We start from the raw sequence: 18844 nt of genomic DNA, 5'->3' as shown, positions 1-18844 counted from the left end.
AGCTAAGCGACTTAACTCCAAGTTAGAGATATATAACTTAGAGACAGTATATATGTCAAACCTGAAGTTAAGTCCCTTAACAAGTTGGCTCGATGATGCTACCTGTTTGGACTGTTAGCATGCTAACAATGATGAAGTAGTATATTCTTGTGATATATCAGTTATTTAAGCCAATATTTCCTAATGTCTGACTTTTAAAAAGAGTGGGATGAAAGTGCTCAGACATTTCTCATGAGATCACATCGTGTCTTTGGTGATGTAGGCCAACGCCTATCTGTAAAGTTACATGTAAATGTATGTAAATGAAATGCACGAGTAGCTTTAATTCATAGTCAAGCATAATTGGGCAAATTCAGGTTGAAGAACTTATTGAAGATATTGACTGATTAAACCTACTTAATCTTTGCACTGCGTGTCCATTAATGCCCACTAGATGGAGTACTTCAATCAATAAAACCTTATTTTGCCTTTCAAATTTAAGTCATTTCAAATCACGAGACATGAGGCAATTCAAAATCAAATCAAATTTGTTATTGGTCACATACACATATTTAGCAGATGTTATTGCGGGTGTAGCGAATTGCTTGTGTTCATAGCTCCAACAGTGCAGTAATATCTAACAATTCACAACTAAACACACAATCTAAAAGTAAAATCATGAGATTAAGAAATATATAAATATTAGGATGAGCAATGTAGGAGTGGCATTGACTAAAATACAGTAGAAAAGAATACAGTATATACATATGAAATGAGTAAAGCAGTATGTAAACATTATTAAAGTGACTAGTGTTCCAATATCATTATTATTCCAGAGGGTCTTTCACTTGTTATTACTTTTTTAGCTGTAAAAATGGCTAAACACCACCTTAATTCATGTGCAAGTTGTTGATGAAGAGAAAAATAGTTAATGCAATTCTGATGAAAAGGTGGTCTGGTAGGAAATTGAAAACATTTCAACATGTGAAATGGGGTAAAGCACGGCGATGAAAACATGGGGCTTCATTTGATCTTCATGCTGACTTAGGTAGAGGACAATAGCAATGGATTATGGACAGGAGAGTCACACTAGCTGTGCCAATCATTGCTTTAAGCCTATGGCCATGCTTTCTTGGCATCATATGCCTCTTGTCCTACAGTATGTGTGGTTCATTGACTAAATAGAGGTTTGGATTCTCTCCAGTGCACGCAGCCAGTATGGGCATGGGCGTGATGGTGGGTTTTGGAAAGGTGCAGAGACCACTGCTGTGGATACCCCAATCTCTGACACACAGTTTGTGGAAATGTATCCTCTGAGGTTTGTCCATTTTGGGCTCCAATCGCTGTATAAAATGTGTAAGCAATTTTCTGCATCTAAAGCAGCTTGATTGGGAGCCATGTTTTCAGTCACTGTTGCTACTGTGACTGTTTTTCAAGGGCGTTTGAATAATCCGACTGTATGTGTGACAGTTTTAACGTGTTTCACAAGTCACCTTTTCTACCCGACTTGAAGTTCGAGTTTCGTTCATAGTAGTCAGGATATAACATAGTCTTTGCAGTTGTTGAAGTTTGGTGAAGTGTTACCTGACATGTAGCTTTAGTGACTGCCTGACCCCTCCAACATCATTTTTTTGTCATTGCCATATGAGAGATTCCATATGGAAATAGTGTTACATTTTATAACAACGTTCATAGAAATGCAATTTTAGCAGCATTTTTATACACGTTTTATATTATAAACGCTTATAAATTGCATCGCTTATAATGCTTATCGGTTGTTCCACTAACATGAAATAAATAATAATCTTCAGAGATGATTTTGTCAAGGCAACAAGATAACTAGGGCTTTTCTTTTGATGAAGAGGGTTGAAATGTTCCTGGAAGTGACACAGTGTTGACGGAGGGACATGTCAAAATGCTGAATTTTGGCACTTTAGCAAGCCTTTATTCAAATTATTTTTTTATTGCATTCTCCATATGTTCTATATTAAAGAGCACTTCATTTAATGTAACAGGCTTAGAAAAGTATATATTGATGCACAATTTCTACTTAAAATATAAAAGGGACACAAAAGGCACTCATTTTGTGAAATGACCCTTATACATGCTCATAAATGTTTATAAATATGTACAAATAATAAAATATTTATGATTTTTTTTTTTATGAAAGTTGTTATAAAATGTTACCCTAATACTAATTTCTGGTATGTTTTTCACTGTTTATGATGTCTTACTCTCAGACGACACAGATACTATTATGGCCTGCTGTGTTGATTGAAAACAATGACTTAGTGTCGAAAATGTTTCCTTCTGAGCGTTCAGCGTCTGGTGTGTTAGGATACAAAATCATCTTGCGAGGTAAGACCCCATTGACAGCCCAGAAACATTTGGAATGAGTTAGCTTCTTCCTGACATACGTATGGGCTTCCTGACATATGGGATACAAATGTAATGAGTCACTCCTCAAAGTGTATTTTCTTGCTATGTAGTTCATTACTTTTTAAGAGACAGTTGTTATTTCTGTGTAATATAGTATGACATAGTATACACCAACCATTTAATTCTAACATTTACGTTTTAGCTAAAGTTCCTTGTGGTTGACACAGATCTTCTGCTGGTAATAGTGAACCCAGAGGGGGTCTCAGCTGTATATCAGATATAAAATTGATAAACCAGTTTATTAAGACATTTAACCACGGCTCCAAATCTAGCTTTGAACAGAGCAGATTAGAAACAGAAACCATCATCACCGGATGGATCTTCCTTTAATTGCTTCCATCCCTGTTTGAGTTAGTTTGTTTTCTAATAGTTCACTCACATTTGTTTTTCATTTGCCAGATTTACAACTTCACTACCGGGAGGACCCCTCCGACTTGATCCAAGATGTCACCCACTAGGGGAAGTCGTCTTGTGTGTCAGTGCAAAATGTGCTGATGGAGGGAAACTGGGTGTCTGTCTGGGTCAGGACCCAGGAGCCTAGGTTCTTCTTTCTGAGTTATGACCTAATGTAAACTGCCACTTGGAGCTCATATCCATGTGTGTGTGCATGAAACACACACATATGGACAATTATCACATTTAATAGAGGTTTGTTCTTTATTGAAGTCATTATCTCACCCTACAGGACAGACAGAAAAAAAATACAGCACACACAAACACACACTGTTATGGTGTTTTGTGATTTTAGGGATGCAAAATATTAAAAGAGTTTAGGGTGGTGACATGCAGAGCAAGTTGGAATCTCAAAGCAGTAGTATACAGTAATGTGTTGAAAGGTTCCAGGTACTCTTTGTGCCAGGTACTCAGAGCACTGCCTAGCATGTTGGCCCAGTGCTGTATCAAAACAGACACCCTGTGAATAACTGATCCCCTCTATTATCACGCCTGACTGCCACTAACAGGACTAGACAATGGAGTTAAAACCATACGGCACCTGAGGCAAAAGCTTTAAAGCCTATAGCGTGTGTTTGTTGTGTGTGTGTGTGTGTGTGTGTGTGTGTGCGTGCGTGTGTAAGTGAGAGTGGCAGTACAGCAAAATATTTAAAGCCTGTAGCGTGTGTGTGTGTATGTGTGTGTGTGTGTGTGTGTGTGTGTGTGTACCACTTCACAGCATGCAGTGGTCTGTTTGATGATAACGTGTGAGACAAAACACGTCAGCGCCAGGTCTTCGGTAGGGTAGCTTAGATCCATTCACAACAGTGCACCCGGCTTGCAACACAAGCAGAGATGAAAGAGAAGTGTGCAAACGTACAGTACGAAATGTTGACAACTATTTAAAGGTAACAATACAAATGATATGTTTTTTCTTTGTATTTAGTCAGTTATTCTTTAGTCATTCCAGTGGTATTTATTCAATGTCAATTCGAAGTGAAAAGTCTTGGTCTATATACTCTACATTGTGTATGCCCTCCGGAGGTTTCTTACTGAACCCATTAACCTTGTATCTAGAGATTTACTTCCACTATGTTGCTCCTGGCACATTTGGTCAATCACAAGCCTGTAGAATATAATATAAGTTTATAAATGTACTGTGGATATTTTGTTTGTTTTCATTCTTTCAAAGGATATCATTGAGGCTGTGAATACTTTGTGAGATGTCACAAGTCATTCTTTGTTGCTTTGCTGTCCACTGTCCTTGGTTGTGAATCTCTAGTCTTGATCATTGTCTTGTTCTAAGTCATGGGTGCACTACTCATTTTGACATGAGGTCAAATACTCAGAATGGGACTAAAAAGGTTGAGAAATAGAACAGAGGCAATATAGACTAAAGATACAAGATAATGTACATTCTCTTCCAACAGTTTCCTGCAGAGTGCTGGTTGATGTGAGTTTGCATACAGGCCTCTCTTACTGAGTTGTGTCACTGAATAGATTAAAGAGATGAAGGGAAGAGGAAGTGGTCAACCTCCCGCTGACCTTTCAGCTACAGTTAAACATTTTCAAATCTGCCACTGACCAGTGGATGACTGGCTTCCAAGTTATGGTTGTTTCTGGAAATGTGGATTTTTACAGAAGTTGGACATTTGTGTTCAAAGGTTAAGAGGTCGATTTTGGAGGACAATATGTTAGTAAGACGTTCTTTGAAGACAGTAATCAGGTTTCCATCCAACCTTTTTATGCGAGTACGTGTTGGATAAAATAATGTCACGACAGGCCTGACGGAAACAGCAAATTGTTGGTAAACGTTCCAAATGTTGACAAAAACAAAGTAGGCTAAACAAGTTGGGATATTTTTGTGTCTTAAAAATTTCTTATGAAAGAAATGGCGGTGGAAACACTTTTATGCGCAAATATTGGTATACCGTAATAACCATCATATCGAATTAAGCTTGGAGTCACGCGATTATATGTTGTGTGGTCCTCCCACTATGACTCTGGAAATCATGCAGTTTATTAGGCAACAGATGACATATTAATAATAATGTAATGATAATGAACCACCGGATGGGGAAAGTGTACGGTGATGAGCTTGATTCTCCTTTCCAATAAATAATGAGGGTCTTATTCTGGTGACATGATGATTGATTCTTGGCTGCCGTTTAACAAATACAAATGATTTCGCTCTTTTTTCCATAATAATCTCATAATGTAGGCTACACCCGCACTATATCTGCGAGCTGTTGGCTAGAGAGCGCGCGTACCAAACCCACCAGTAGAGTTGAAAATGTGATGGAAACTGATTTAATTTGTATATTTTTTTCAGTTCATTAATTTTACCACAAAATGTATTTTTCTGTGCGCCAACGTCATCACGCACAGCACAGACTTTTATCTGCAACAAGTCCGTTTTGACGGAAACACGTCTCTGGTGGGCACATTTGCATATTATTTTAATGCAGATTTTAGAATATTTACATGAAAATCTGTCGCCACTTGGATGGAAACCTAGCGAATGTCACCAATGCCTTCTGTCTTGCTGCAGTCAACTTTTCTTTAATAAAATGTAAGAAACGCATCTATGCTTGCCGCAAATGTCTCAGGTAATGTTGCTGTGCTGAATAATTGCTCCCCAAATGACTAAATCAACATAGCATAAAAAAATAGAGGCCCTGTACCATCTCGATAGTGCTATGTTGACTTACTCCTTCTGCAGATAATGTCTACCAAGCTGATGCTCACGATTGGAGCAGCCCACTACTTTTAATTATCTAATATATTCAATCAGTCAGTTACACTGAACAGTGATAGATGTCAAACCCAAGGCTGCTGCATTCACTTATGTGAGTCCTATAGACGGCAGTTTTTCCATCCCCAAAATGTATTTCAGATAAATACATGTTTTGCAATGCACAAAAAAATATAATCCGGTGTGCGACCCACCTGGACCCCTGTCCCAACCCACAGTTTGAGAACTACTGCTATAGGGTGATGCTAGATCAGCACGATGATGCCCGAGAGGGAACTATTGCCAGAAAAGGATTATGCTGAAATCCTCCTACTGTACATGGGTTATGAAAGTTGTCATAAAGGTTTACCGTGTGTGTGTGTGTGCGTGTGTGTGTGTGTATCACGTCACAGCATGCACTGGTCTGCTGACATAATCTTCACCCCCTCCAAAACAGGATTACACAACTGTCATTGTCCAACGGGTGGCATTGTGTGAACACTAACTTTCAGATCAAAACCCACAATGCACTGTGCTCTGACTCACACTCTGTTTAGATTGGTGGAAGGGGGGGAAAAACAGAACTGGCAAAAAAATACAGAATATATTACATCAAACAATAGTGAAACATAATGACACTTTTACAGCACAATCTCAGGACAAAGTGTGTTAGAAACATTCACGGATGTGATATGCCAGGCTTGTTAAGGGTTTTCGAATATGAGTGTTAATTTCCGAAGTCCCTTGTGTGGGTCACTAGGAATGGCAGTTGCAATGCATTGCAATTGATGAGACACTAAATGTTCATTCATGTTTATTAGAACTGAATGTTTTGCCACAACATTCAGCTTGAAATCAATGGCAATGCAAAATGAGGGCTTAATCAATGAAGCCCTTCTCCATTCAAAACAGATGACCGCTGGCTTAAAATGGGGCAGCAGTATGGGATGGGTTAATGTCATGTATAGAACCATACACTGAGCACTGTCCAGGTTGTGTGCAAAAGGCACGCTTCTGCTACAACGACTCGAGCTTACTAATGCTTGAGCCCAGACTAATCTTAAAGGGACTATGGTTAAGAATGCAGTGGGATTTACTGTACATTGATTCTAAAGCCCGCTATAGCAGCGACTGATTGTGTTGGGAGCCATGATTACTACAAGTTTAGATAACTGTTTAGACTAATTTACCAATCTAAAAATGGTTAGCGGACATGGCTGACATAACCACATTTCGGGAACTTGCACCTTGTGTATTCTACCATTTTGTTTCTTAACAGTAAGTTGAGACCTCGACTGAGTAAAAAAATATTATTTTTTTGTTCAAAAAAACATTTGTTAAAAAAATGAATAATGTATGCCTGGAGCCGGCCCTGTCAACTTCTGGAAACCAGCCTGAAGCCAATGTCTATCATGATATATCATCACAGAAGACAAGCATTGCACTCCAAGTCCTTCCTGTTGCAGATCTTTATTTCATGAAGATGGTTCCCACTCTCACCCCACAGGGTGATATAATATGCAAGCATGTGAACTACAGTCAAGCAAGCCGTTGTCTGGAGAGTTGGTGTTGTTTAAATGGTTTGTACAGTATCCTACAAGCTTCCTCTTTGAGTTCACTTTCTCTCTCTTAACTTAAATCACACAGACACATGGTGGTAGAACCCTCACAAGATGAATCCCTCATTCATTCATCCACTCTGTGTGTTTCCTTTCTCTGTTTTTATTCCACATGCAAGCCTTCCTGAGTGCATTTTCTACATAGGATTTTTCCTTTTTCTGGGAAGTCAGACTCCATGTTTTATAAGTCAGTGTGATAACCTTTTGAGGAAAAAGCTTTAATCTGAAATCTGCTTTACAGATGTTTGCGTTCATCTACTTTGCAGTTGCTTCATTCATTAATGGCATGTGTGTTGTGAGCTGGAGAGACAAAGACAGAGTAAAGTATTTTTTACACCCTTTGCATAACATTTACAACATTTGTGTGTTGAAAAAAATAAGTCAAGAACAAGAAACATGGGAGCTAATTAAAATTGGTTTCAAATATTTTAATCACATCAAAGGCCTCCGTTTTCAGTCAGTTACATAACAGTAAATTAATGACAAATGAGGTGAACGTCAAGTTCTCATCAGTGAATATAAAATAGAAATGACATAATAATATACTTTTTGACTTTTTACAGATTAAAAAAACCTAGACAGATCCAATATGACAATCACATCAATTGAATTAAGCGAAAATGATTCGTCATGGACCAAATTAGAGCAGTCTCTCACTGCTCCCTCCAACCTGTCTCTTCGTACAGTATATATAGCCTTACATAAATATTAACCTGTGTACACAAAGGGGCAATAAATTGAATCAAAATGTACGTATAGACTATATAAAATCTCTTAGCATCTGGCAGCGACCTAATGCTAACTGACCTCGACTGCTTGGATTTGTTCTACGTTCGCTGCGTCTTTGTATAGGGCCTATAGCCTAGCCCCGGTTCAAGCTATTTGATCATTTTAAAACCATCATAATACAACACAGCACGCACTTATTAAATGGGCTAGTAAACAAAATAAGACATTACTGTACAACATTAAAACTCCTGGCGTATCCTTCGAATGAAACAACCTAGAATAAATGCCAAACGCACCATTCAAACCAAGTTGAGGAGATAGTATATCCAGCAATAGTTGACTGTTTAAAGGTGGTTTTGCGAATCCAAAACGATTCCAGGTAAGTGTCCATGGATATTTCAGTGGCAATATATTTTTCCTAAATGCTTGCTCCAAATATCCTTTCCATTTCGGACAGCGCTCGACAGTAAAAATCTCCCTGCTACATAGAGATTTGTAGTGTGGTGCTTTGCGTGAGATCCCTCCCCTTGTGCTGCTCATGTCTCTCTCTCTCTCTCTCTGTGTGTGTGTGTGTGTGTGTTAATGTGTGTGCGCGCGCAGTCTGTTTGTGAGGCAGTTGCGTGCGAAGAGCTCGACATGTCATTCAGAGGAATCCGCCACCTGAAACGCGAGGAAGTGAAGGCGACTCAATTCGGTATAAAGCATCAACCACATCTGCCTCGAGCTTTGAAAACATCAGTTCAGAGCTCTGGTAGACGTTTGCTTTATTTTCTCGAGGAATTAATATTGTTCACGTAGGAAGTGCCGTCTGTAATATACCCATTCAATTTGAATGACCTATCTAACATTATACTGGAATTAAGTAATATTGACAGACCTTCTTGGTAAGTGTTTTAATTTGATGTTTTTTATTTTTTTGTTCCAAGTAGCCTTTTTTTAAATGACATTCAACGTTTTATTATGCTACATCATTTATGTATTTGATGCGAATAATTGTAGCGAGAGTTGGCAGCATAGATTTGATTTGTCTATGAATATGCGCCTTTCATCATATTTACGTTTCACCAGTGTAAACAAAATATTGACGGTCTTTCTAACTGTTGAGGACATAGTATTGCATTTATCCTCTTTATTCTTATGACTTTTCTTTCTGATTACCCGATATTGATAGTATCACTAGACTTATATGAACTGCTTTAACCTGATGTACTTTATGGAGTTCATTCGGCTGTTCATTAAACTTTTTGTAGCCAATGTCATATGTGGGACGCTGAAAACTTTTCTCCATCTTTTCTGTAGCGCACCTGTTACCTTAACGGAGCGCAAGACGATGATACCACCGGGAGACTGCATGTATGCGGGCAGGAAAAGAAGGAAGCCCGTTCAAAAACAGTTAAGAATCATACGTTTTCTCCATAATATTATATTTGACGCATGTTGAAAGTTGTTTTATGGATTTTACGTGTTTTTTTCTCCTACTTTTTTTGCTGTTGTGATAGCCTACATGGCAGCCAAATAGTAAAATGTAGTTGATTATTTGTGTGATGTTTTCGTATTTAAGTAGCATGCAGATACATTAGCTACTGTTATACTACCAACCAAACACGTGACGTTTTTTAAAAACAAAACTAGTAAGATTTGCAAAAGTTTGGACGAATTTAAAATGTTATAGATTTGCTGATGTCATATTTATGCTATTACATATCGAATATTCACATGGCATTGGGTTGAATTATAAGTAATAGATATAATCAATTTGGATTCATTCATTTTATGTAAAGGTTACTGTTGATATTGAGGTTCTTATTCTTATGGGCATACTATTAGTCAAATCAGTGCCATTTGATGTTTTTTAATGACAGCAGGCAGGAGTCGTTTGCAGATTATTGTGGTTGCTTGTGGTTCCAGACTTTTTCAAAGGTGATGCATAGTTCAAATGACTCATAGGAAACCTGATGGTTTCAAATGTTAGCCATAGAAAAAGACCGTATAGGCTAACCAAGCTAGCCGTCAGCTACTGTAGCACTTAACAGTTCAAATGTTAGCCATAGAAAAAGACCGTATAGGCTAACCAAGCTAGCTGTCAGCTAGCACTTAACAGTTCAAATGTTAAACAGCAACAACAGGTTTCAGTGAGCTACAATTTATGTCAAATTTGAGAACACTATATACATAAATGTAATTCAATTTGAAATGAATCTCAATCAATGATCTACATTGCTTAAACAGTATGACGGTTGACACAAATGTGAAATAACCTCCCATTTGGACGAGTAAACAACAGTGGCGTGACTGGTTTAATTGAAGCACTGGGTTTGCTTGCAAGAGAGTCAGGGGGTAGCTAGCTGACTGGGGGTAGCTAGCTGACAGAAATCAAACTCCTAAGGATGCAGCACTGTTGATTCAACGTACAATTGTAAGGCAACCAGCTGTAATAGCTTTGTGAGTTTCCTCAACAACATTCTCAAAGTCACAATCCTATTGCAGCTTGTTGCAGTTGTACATTGAACCAAGTCTCTTTTGAACCAAGAGGGAGTTCAGCTGACATTACCTCTACCTTCTCTTCCCGTTGACCAGGACCGATGCAGGGAGGAGGTAGAGTTTTCAGCCAGGGGTCAGCGGTAGTAGTAAGGGAACCTGTTGTAACCACGCAGTGGAGATCTGAGACGGGCACCGCCGAGATGGTTTGGGGTGGTGTTTTGAGTCACTGGACAGGCATGGGTGGTGCTGGAGGCTATCAACCCATCTGTGTCTGTAGAGGTTCTCTTAAGGGTCGCACACATCACACTGAATGTGGATCTCCCATTCATCTACCGATCGTTAAGTGTGCTGTTGACGTCTGACTGACGTCATTTTCGCACGATTCTATATGTCAAATCGGTTTGCATTCGGTTCGCTAGCACTCTTGGCAGGCAAACGTGTGTTCAAGCCCTTAGAGTTAGTATTGATTATCTGACACTGGCAATGCTGTTACCCCTGTGTGTGTGTGTGTGTGTGTGTGTGTGTGTGTGTGTGTGTGTGTGTGTATGCAATTGCTGAATGAAACATGTATGTATATTGACCTCACATATTGCATGGTTCACTATATTAATGTGTTTGACTGAGTCATAAAGATGACTCTAATAAAACTCTTCAAAGAATATGAGTATCTTTTATTGATTTACAAAATGATTCCCTGTTTATATTCTGTTGCTACAACCATAACTCTTGGCCGTACTGTACCCAAAAGCATAGTACATCTCTCCGGTAACAGTTGAGCCTGACAGATATTTTAGAATCAAACCCGTCACAATAAAAGACACTAAAATATTCCTGTTGTGTTTTCACCAGGAAACCGGCCACGGTGAGTGAGAAGTCCAACCCGTCAAAGAGGCACCGGGACCGCCTGAATGCGGAGCTGGACCGGCTGGCCAGCATGCTGCCCTTTTCCCCAGACATCATCTCCAAGCTGGATAAACTGTCTGTGCTGCGTCTCAGTGTCAGCTACCTCCGGGTCAAGAGCTTCTTCACAGGTAAGAAGACACTTCGTCCTCCCCCAATGCCTTATAGGGAGTAGAGACTCACCACAGAAACTACAGTACACTACAAAACAAGACACAGCACAACATAGATCAGGTGAACCACACTACACTATACTGCGCTGTAAGTGTATGTAGTCGACTGCAAAATATAGATCTCAGTCTGTGTGTATGAGTGGAGATACATTCAGCAGTACATTCAGGAGAACTCTTCTCTTTTCAGGGACAGACATGAAGTCAGAGATCTCAGCTCCTGGGCACAGTGTGACAAACTGAGAATATATCCTCAGTCTTTTCAATAGCAGCCTGGGAGCTTGTGTGGTTGCCTGGACCTACAATTTAAATATCCTGTTCAGGGTCTCACACTTGTTACACAAACTGTGTGAGACACATGGTTATTCAACATATCCGCAGGCATAGTTTTAAGAACATTCTGGTTGTAAGAAAAATTGTAAGTAAATTGACATTTAGCACACAAGTGCATTTGAACAGGTTATTTGATGTTAATTTGCAATATTTTACATTTTGGTTGGATTGACGAGGGGTAATCAATGACATGTATATTTGAATGATTCTAGTTTCTCTCAACTACTTCTTCAACAATCAACATTACTCTCCCCTATCTTATACTGTAACGTTGTACAAATACTTTTCGGGCTTTATCATAACTTTCCTCCCCTTTTCTTGTTTTGCCTCTCATGAGCTGTCTTCCGTCCGTCCAGCTGACTTCCCAACAAGTAGAACCGATTTATTTCAAAAGTTGTTTGATTTTCTTTAGCTTTCTATTCAAATCACTTCCTTAATTGACTGCCTTCAATTCGAATTGATGCCAACCCTGATTTATATGCTCTGGACTTGATTTTTATACTCTGCACTAAGTTACACTGAGTTACAGAGTGTCCCTCCAGTAGAGTATCAACCAACAATCTGGAATACTTTAAAGTGGGGAAAGATGTTTTCCTCTCTGCCAGATGACCTGATAATGTTCTTTCTCTCTTTCAAGTCGTTACTTTCCCCTCAAGTCTCTTGCGTATTCAAACAATAGCGAAAACAGGCGGGTGCGTTCCAGCAACATCTATCATCAGTGTGTTTCGAGTGTCTGGCTCTTTTTCGCTCTCTCTATTCCCTCGTTACTCCTCATCCACAGAGCGTTCAAATATTTATGGGGCACTTCAGAAAAAGACCTAAAAACATTTTGTGGGCCCGTGGCCCCCATGGCACTGAGGTCAAAACAAAGCTTTCAGGAAACAGCTGAATGAGAGAGAGAACCCGAGTGAAACACGTGAGAGAGAGAAAGAGAAAGTGAGAGAGATTGAGAGAGCTCAAATGAAACACGAGAGAGAGAGTAAGTGAGAGAGAGAGAGAGCGAGCTCAAACGAAACACGAGAGAGAGAAAGCTCAAATGAAACACGAGAAAGAGAGAGAGAAAGAGAGACAGAGAGAGAGAGATCTAAAACAAAACACATGCTCAACCCCAATGCTTTTTTTGCCTTTATTATGAACAGGGATTCTACCTGCTGAAGTGTGAATGGGGCACAGGGGCAATGAACATAAATTGCCTCATTCAAGGCAATTCCTTTGAGGATGCAACAGCAACAGCAATCACAATCACATCAGTGTCTTTTGGGCTTTAGAATGGATTGGGGTGAACAGGTATACTGTAGATTTGACCAATTGACCAATTAGCTTGGAGGAAGGCAGGAGCAGGACTGATGTACTCTGCTGTCCTTTTCTCTATGACACTGAAGCAGGGTCAAAGCTCACATAGCCTGATGCACTTCCCTGACCTCTCAACTCTTTGCATGGTGGCAACTTTCGGGCACCCTTTAACCCCATCGAGAGGGCAGTTTATCCATCACGCAGATCACAGGTGCTAAGGCTGTTAAAAGTGTCAGTGTGAGATGATGACATGGTGGATTGAATGCATTTGATCACAGAGGGACCAGATGTCCTCAAAGCAACGTACAGTAGCTTGGAAATGGATCCTAACTTCAGTGGTGGGCACAGTGAAGAACAAATCATACAAAGGAACAGTTATTCTAATTTAGCCTGTTCTTATCTGTAATATATAATACATGCCATTTAGCATACGCTTTTATCCAAACCCACGTACAGTCATGCGTGCATACATTTGACATATGGGTAGTCCCAGGAATCGAACCCACGATCCTGGCGTTGCAAGCGCCATGCGCTGCCTACCGAGCTACAGAGGACAGTAGTCACGGTGAGCAGATTAGATGCTTTGATGCTTAGGTCTATTTAATGAGATCAATTATAGGTTGTTGGCATTAAGCATTTGTCCTCCTCAGATCTCGATCATTCTCTGAATTGAATCTAGTCAGCTCTCATTTGTTACATGACTTCCTCGTAAAGACAGCAGGAATAGAGCCACACATAAAAGGGACACGCCTTGTGTCTGCGCTATCCTATTATATCGAGTGGTTTATTATAGGCCCCGGTCAGAATAGAAGCATGCCGTCTTCCTTCCCACCACTAGGGGGACTAGAGGTCTCAGAGGCAGGATCAGGAGGGAGATGAGGATGGGAGGTGTGCAGATGGGAGGATGACTGGAAAAGACAGAAAAAATAACGACATATCTGGGCCCGTATCCACAAAGCGTCTCAGACTAGGAGTGCTGATCGAGGATCAGGACCCCACCTGGCCATATAATCTTAACAATTGTTATCTGAAAGGCCCTAGATCAGCACTCCTACTCTCGGACGCTTTATGGATACGGGCCCTGGTGTCTGGTTTTGGCTGGATCAGGAGACAGCGGCTGATAGCGGTTATTCTCATACCAGGGGCGAACTAGCCATTTGGCATTTTGGGAAATTGCCAGATGGGCTGGTCCATTTTTCACATATTTGGTTTGTCTTATTTGGGTTTTTTACGCAACATTTTCATGTCCTGGCTAATAATGGGGCCTTGAGGAAGAAAATGGGCTGGTGCGTGGGCCTCAAAGAAGAAAATGTGCCGGTGTGTTAGAAATGCCAGGGCTGATTTCTGGTCCCAGTCCGCCCCTGTCTCGTACCATTGGGTGGAGCAGAACAGAGTATACAGTAGTAAAGAGTGTAGTGTGTACAGTTTCGTGCAAATTTACCCTAAGGGCCTAAGGGAACTGGATAACCCACAGTAATTGGAAAATGTTATAAAACATTGAGGTTTTGTTTGTATCAAGCCTATAAGACCTATTGGCATTATGTGAGTGTAGAATACATACGTGATGCTTACAGTATATACTGTATACATGTATATTGTTTAATATAGAACACCCTATTGGTTACTGTTCAATTTCTATGTTAAGAGGTCATGATAGCTAACCACTGTGTAGTGCAGTACTCATTTAAATCAATGCAGATTATTTCCAGTGCTCTTGAGGACTGTGATGAGCATGGATGTCTGGTATTTGAACTTTGAATGTGTGTCGACTTGATCCATCTATCATGTTCAGCTCTCAGGCCCTCTCCAAGGATTCTGCCTCTAAGGTAGCTGCATGGTTGGAGGCAGTACAGTTGACTACATTAGATCCAGATAAAATATGGTTTGACTGAGTCGGCATACAATAGAATCCTTGTAGATTCCAATTGTATATCCTCACTGAAGGAAGTTGAACAGTATCCAATCCTGTCTCCCCCATGGGTTTGTGAGTAGTCAATAACTTGTGTGCCTCGACATAATGCAAAAGCTTTAGGTTACAATGAAGCCAGCACTAAACCTTTGCAGACATTTGCAGAACTGGAAGCAATCAACCTACGCTGAACGTAGCTCCTTTCTCTGTGTTTTCTGCTACACAAATCATAAAAGCCCAAAATGTTGCCTTGGCAGCACCTATGTATGGCTAGGTAAGTCGTATTAGCCTTGATTAGACATATAACTCAGGTCTCTTAACCTAGTGGCTCCCAATAATGTTTTACTTTCTGACCCTGCTGAAGCCATTTGACCTGCCTGTGACCCAATAAATAGACAAAATAACATGTTCAGCCTAAACCAAAAGTCACTGACCATGACCCACTATTTGAGAACCACAGCTCTAGCCTCCCTCCCCTCCCCTCTGTGAGCGTGTGTGTGTTTATTGGTTCATTTGTTTATTCGGATCCCCATAAGCTTTTGCAGAAGCAGCAGCTACTCTTCCTGGGGCCGACAACAAACAAAAACAAAACACGAATACATTGATAGACACAACTTTTCAATAGAACGATATACAAGCAACACGACAAAACAAATGATATAAACAATACAATTAAGACATATATGCGCGCGTGTGTTAGAGTGTGTCTTTGTGCGCATGCGTTTGTGTGTGTGTGTGTGTGTACGTGTGTGGGTTTATGTGTTTACTCTCATCTACAACCTCCCAGTGTTTACAGTGTTTTAATTAAACCAGATTACAGCACCGTATGAGTCTGCCTGGGTTTTGGACACCAGATTGCTGTGTCTGTGACAGGACCTATCGTTGGGTTTCTGTTTGTTGTCAGAGCAGTGAGCTGTAATTCCCCACCATGTTTTAATGCCGGGTCACAGCCCTGGGATTTCAGTGTAATTAGTCAGCTCTGGGTTTACACTGCAGATGAAGTTGAACCGTTCCCTTTTGTCTCCATGCTTCCATTTATTCCCCCCATGTTTTCTATATTCCACTAAGCTCCTCACAGTCTGTCCCACACGACAGGTCTGAGTCCTTTCAATCTCAATCTCTTCAGTCTCCAGTAACACAGGAATGTGCTTAGCGCTGTGTATTAGGAGGGGTAATTGAAGGGTAGACCCAAATTTGTAGGACATACACTGCTTCGGGAGAAAGGTAACAATAGATGCATATCCATGGGTTTCTAACGTGAACTAACAGGTTTGACAAAAACATTCGGCGTAATCATTTTCCAGCATGTTTGTTAAGTAGTATGTTCTAGGTAGTGCTAGCTGCACAAATGTTGTGGGTTCACATGTACAGTTAATATACTATATAATGACTGTGCAATAAGGCGCTCTTGATAAGAGCGTCTGTTTTATGACTGTAATACAACATAACGTAGCAGGAGGGACCAATAGAAACCCGCAAATAACTCCACCAGTGATTCCCCATTGTTCCTTGGCCTCTGTGCTATCCACTATCACGCTACCTCTCAGATGTTATTTATTTTCCGTTATCAGGAAGTCAATAGGGCCTGTGATGAGGATCAGATGGGTTGAGTCCTGACCCAGTAATGAAGGACAGGCCCATCTGCTCTCCTTTCTCTCTTCTCCTCTATCAGTACTGGGGATCTAATCCCTGCTAACGGCACTGCAAGCTTCTGAACGGCTGCAGGAATGGAAAGTGGCATATACTGAAGAACTGGAGGATCGCTGAAATGGCTGTATTTTAGAGTCATACGATTTTAATCCAAGGCAAGACACTCATGCCATGTCCTGTATATATAGAATAACAATAACTTAAGATAAATAGTATCTGTGGAACATAATGATAAGTGTGATAGAATAGAGGGATGTTAGTTTCAAGTTTTATTAGTTGTATGTACGGAATGCACATGGTGTACGTCGTCCAATTAAATGCTTACTTGCAGGTTCCTCCTCGACAATGCAACAACAATAAAAAATATATAAAATATAAGAATATGAACATAAAGTAAATGTCTCAGTAGAATAGAATAAACATTGTAGCATAAGTATAATACAGAAAGGCCCAATCTATAGTCCAATATTTCCATGTATACTGGGGATGGGGGGTTGGGGGACAGTGTATGAACTGAGCAATATAATAAGAGTCTGGTAGCAGCAGTTGTGGTGTGTGTGTGTGTGTGTGTGTGTGTGTGTGTGTGTGTGTGTGTGTGTGTGTGTGTGTGTGTGTGTGTGTGTGTGTGTCTGCTGGGTAGAATTACAGTAAAACATCTACAGTATGTGTATTGTTTTTACAGTGCAGAGAGATCAGTGTGGCTGTGTGATGGGCTGTGTGGCTGTGTGATGGGCTGTGTAGCTGTGTGACGGGCTCTGTGGCTGTGTAATGGGCTGTGTGGCTGTGTGATGGACTGTGTGGCTATGTGATGGGCTGTATGGCTGTGTGATGGGCTGTGTAATGGGCTGTGTAATGGGCTTTGTGGCTGTGTAATGGGCTTTGTGGCTGTGTGATGGGCTGTGGGGTTGTGTGATGGACTGTGTGGCTATGTGATGGGCTGTATGGCTGTGTAATGGGCTGTGTAATGGGCTTTGTGGCTGTGTAATGGGCTTTGTGGCTGTGTGATGGGCTGTGGGGTTGTGTGATGGGCTGTGTGGCCGTGTGATGGGCTGTGTGCCTTTGTGATGGCTGTGTGACAGGCTGTGTGATGGGCTGTGGGATTTCACAGCTAGGAATTATGAGACAAGGTTACAGTCCAGAGAGAATGTCACCCACACTCTCAACTCTAAAAGATTAACAATATCTCACAAGAGACCCCTTACCCATGTAAGAGTTGCTCTTCTCAACCAAATGATGGAAAACAGTGTATGATACTTTCTAGTTGCTATTTACTCAGAAAGACCATGACATTATTGTGTGTTGATGCGAGGCAAACAGCAGCTGAAATATGACATAGGCATAAAGAAGCATTAGCCATGTCTGTGTGCACTGCAGTGCTGTACTAAATAACCACTTCCTCCTCAGCACCCAGTCAGCATGCCTTGCTACCCAGGCAGAACATTTCCACTTCCATCTGTGGGCTTGGTAGTCAAGCGATGGGAGGATGGCCTTCCAGACACTTTGGACTGCCAGCCAAGGTGTGACCAAGGCTTGATTTTGACGACGTCTGTCACCATCTCTCTTCTCACCCAGGGCGGCGCTCCGTGATCCTCGTGGCTGACTGATCGGGTTTCCCTTTCGCCCATCATTACCCCTACGGGGCCAGGCACATTGGCCTGGCACTCACCCACACCTCCTCCCTGACACTCCCTCCTCTGGACAAGGACAGGCATAAGGCAGGTGGCTAAGGGGACAAATGGGACCTCCTGCTGCGTCAAGTTTCTTTGCCATCTCCGGTTATATCTGTCACCGAGGGTTGATCAAATACAAGCCTGGGCATGTTCGCGTTAGTGTCTCAGCTGGCTAACAATTATTAATGCAAGATCATCTTTTCATTTTCAATTACTCTGTTTCCGGCCTCTCTGAGATACAGCATCCATGCTGAAAGTTTCGAACAGAGTTGTGAAACCTAATCCAATCTAGAGATGTGATAAATTTAAGCTTGGCAGCAATCTTTGCTTCTTATAAACTGCTGATAGTGCTGCTGGGGATGTCTGACGTAGTCACACATAGCGTTTGTGGATTTCTGAAGTTCCAATGAAAACACAACAATGATTTATAGAGATATGTTTGCGTATCTAATGTACCCAGTACTCAGAGAGCATCCATAGTGCAACGTGGGACTTGAAGTCTGTTT

General features: G+C 40.8%; 1 protein-coding gene across 1 annotated transcript in view; it reads left to right on the top strand.

The window, feature by feature from the left end:
* Positions 1-8558: 8558 nt before the first annotated feature.
* LOC115130262 (uncharacterized) overlaps positions 8559-18844 on the top strand; it is a 64192-nt gene continuing 53906 nt past the window's right edge. Inside the window, exons 1-3 of the mRNA XM_029661202.2 lie at positions 8559-8816; positions 9232-9324; positions 11263-11444. Coding sequence (XP_029517062.1) covers positions 9263-9324; positions 11263-11444 — 244 coding nt within the window. The 5' untranslated portion in view covers positions 8559-8816; positions 9232-9262. The remainder of the gene's footprint in view (positions 8817-9231; positions 9325-11262; positions 11445-18844) is intronic.

Source organism: Oncorhynchus nerka, linkage group LG6, assembly GCF_034236695.1.
Source record: "Oncorhynchus nerka isolate Pitt River linkage group LG6, Oner_Uvic_2.0, whole genome shotgun sequence".
NCBI classification, from domain to species: domain Eukaryota; kingdom Metazoa; phylum Chordata; class Actinopteri; order Salmoniformes; family Salmonidae; genus Oncorhynchus; species Oncorhynchus nerka.
Note: the sequence above shows the minus strand (reverse complement) of the source record. Positions and strands in the feature narration are given on the sequence as shown.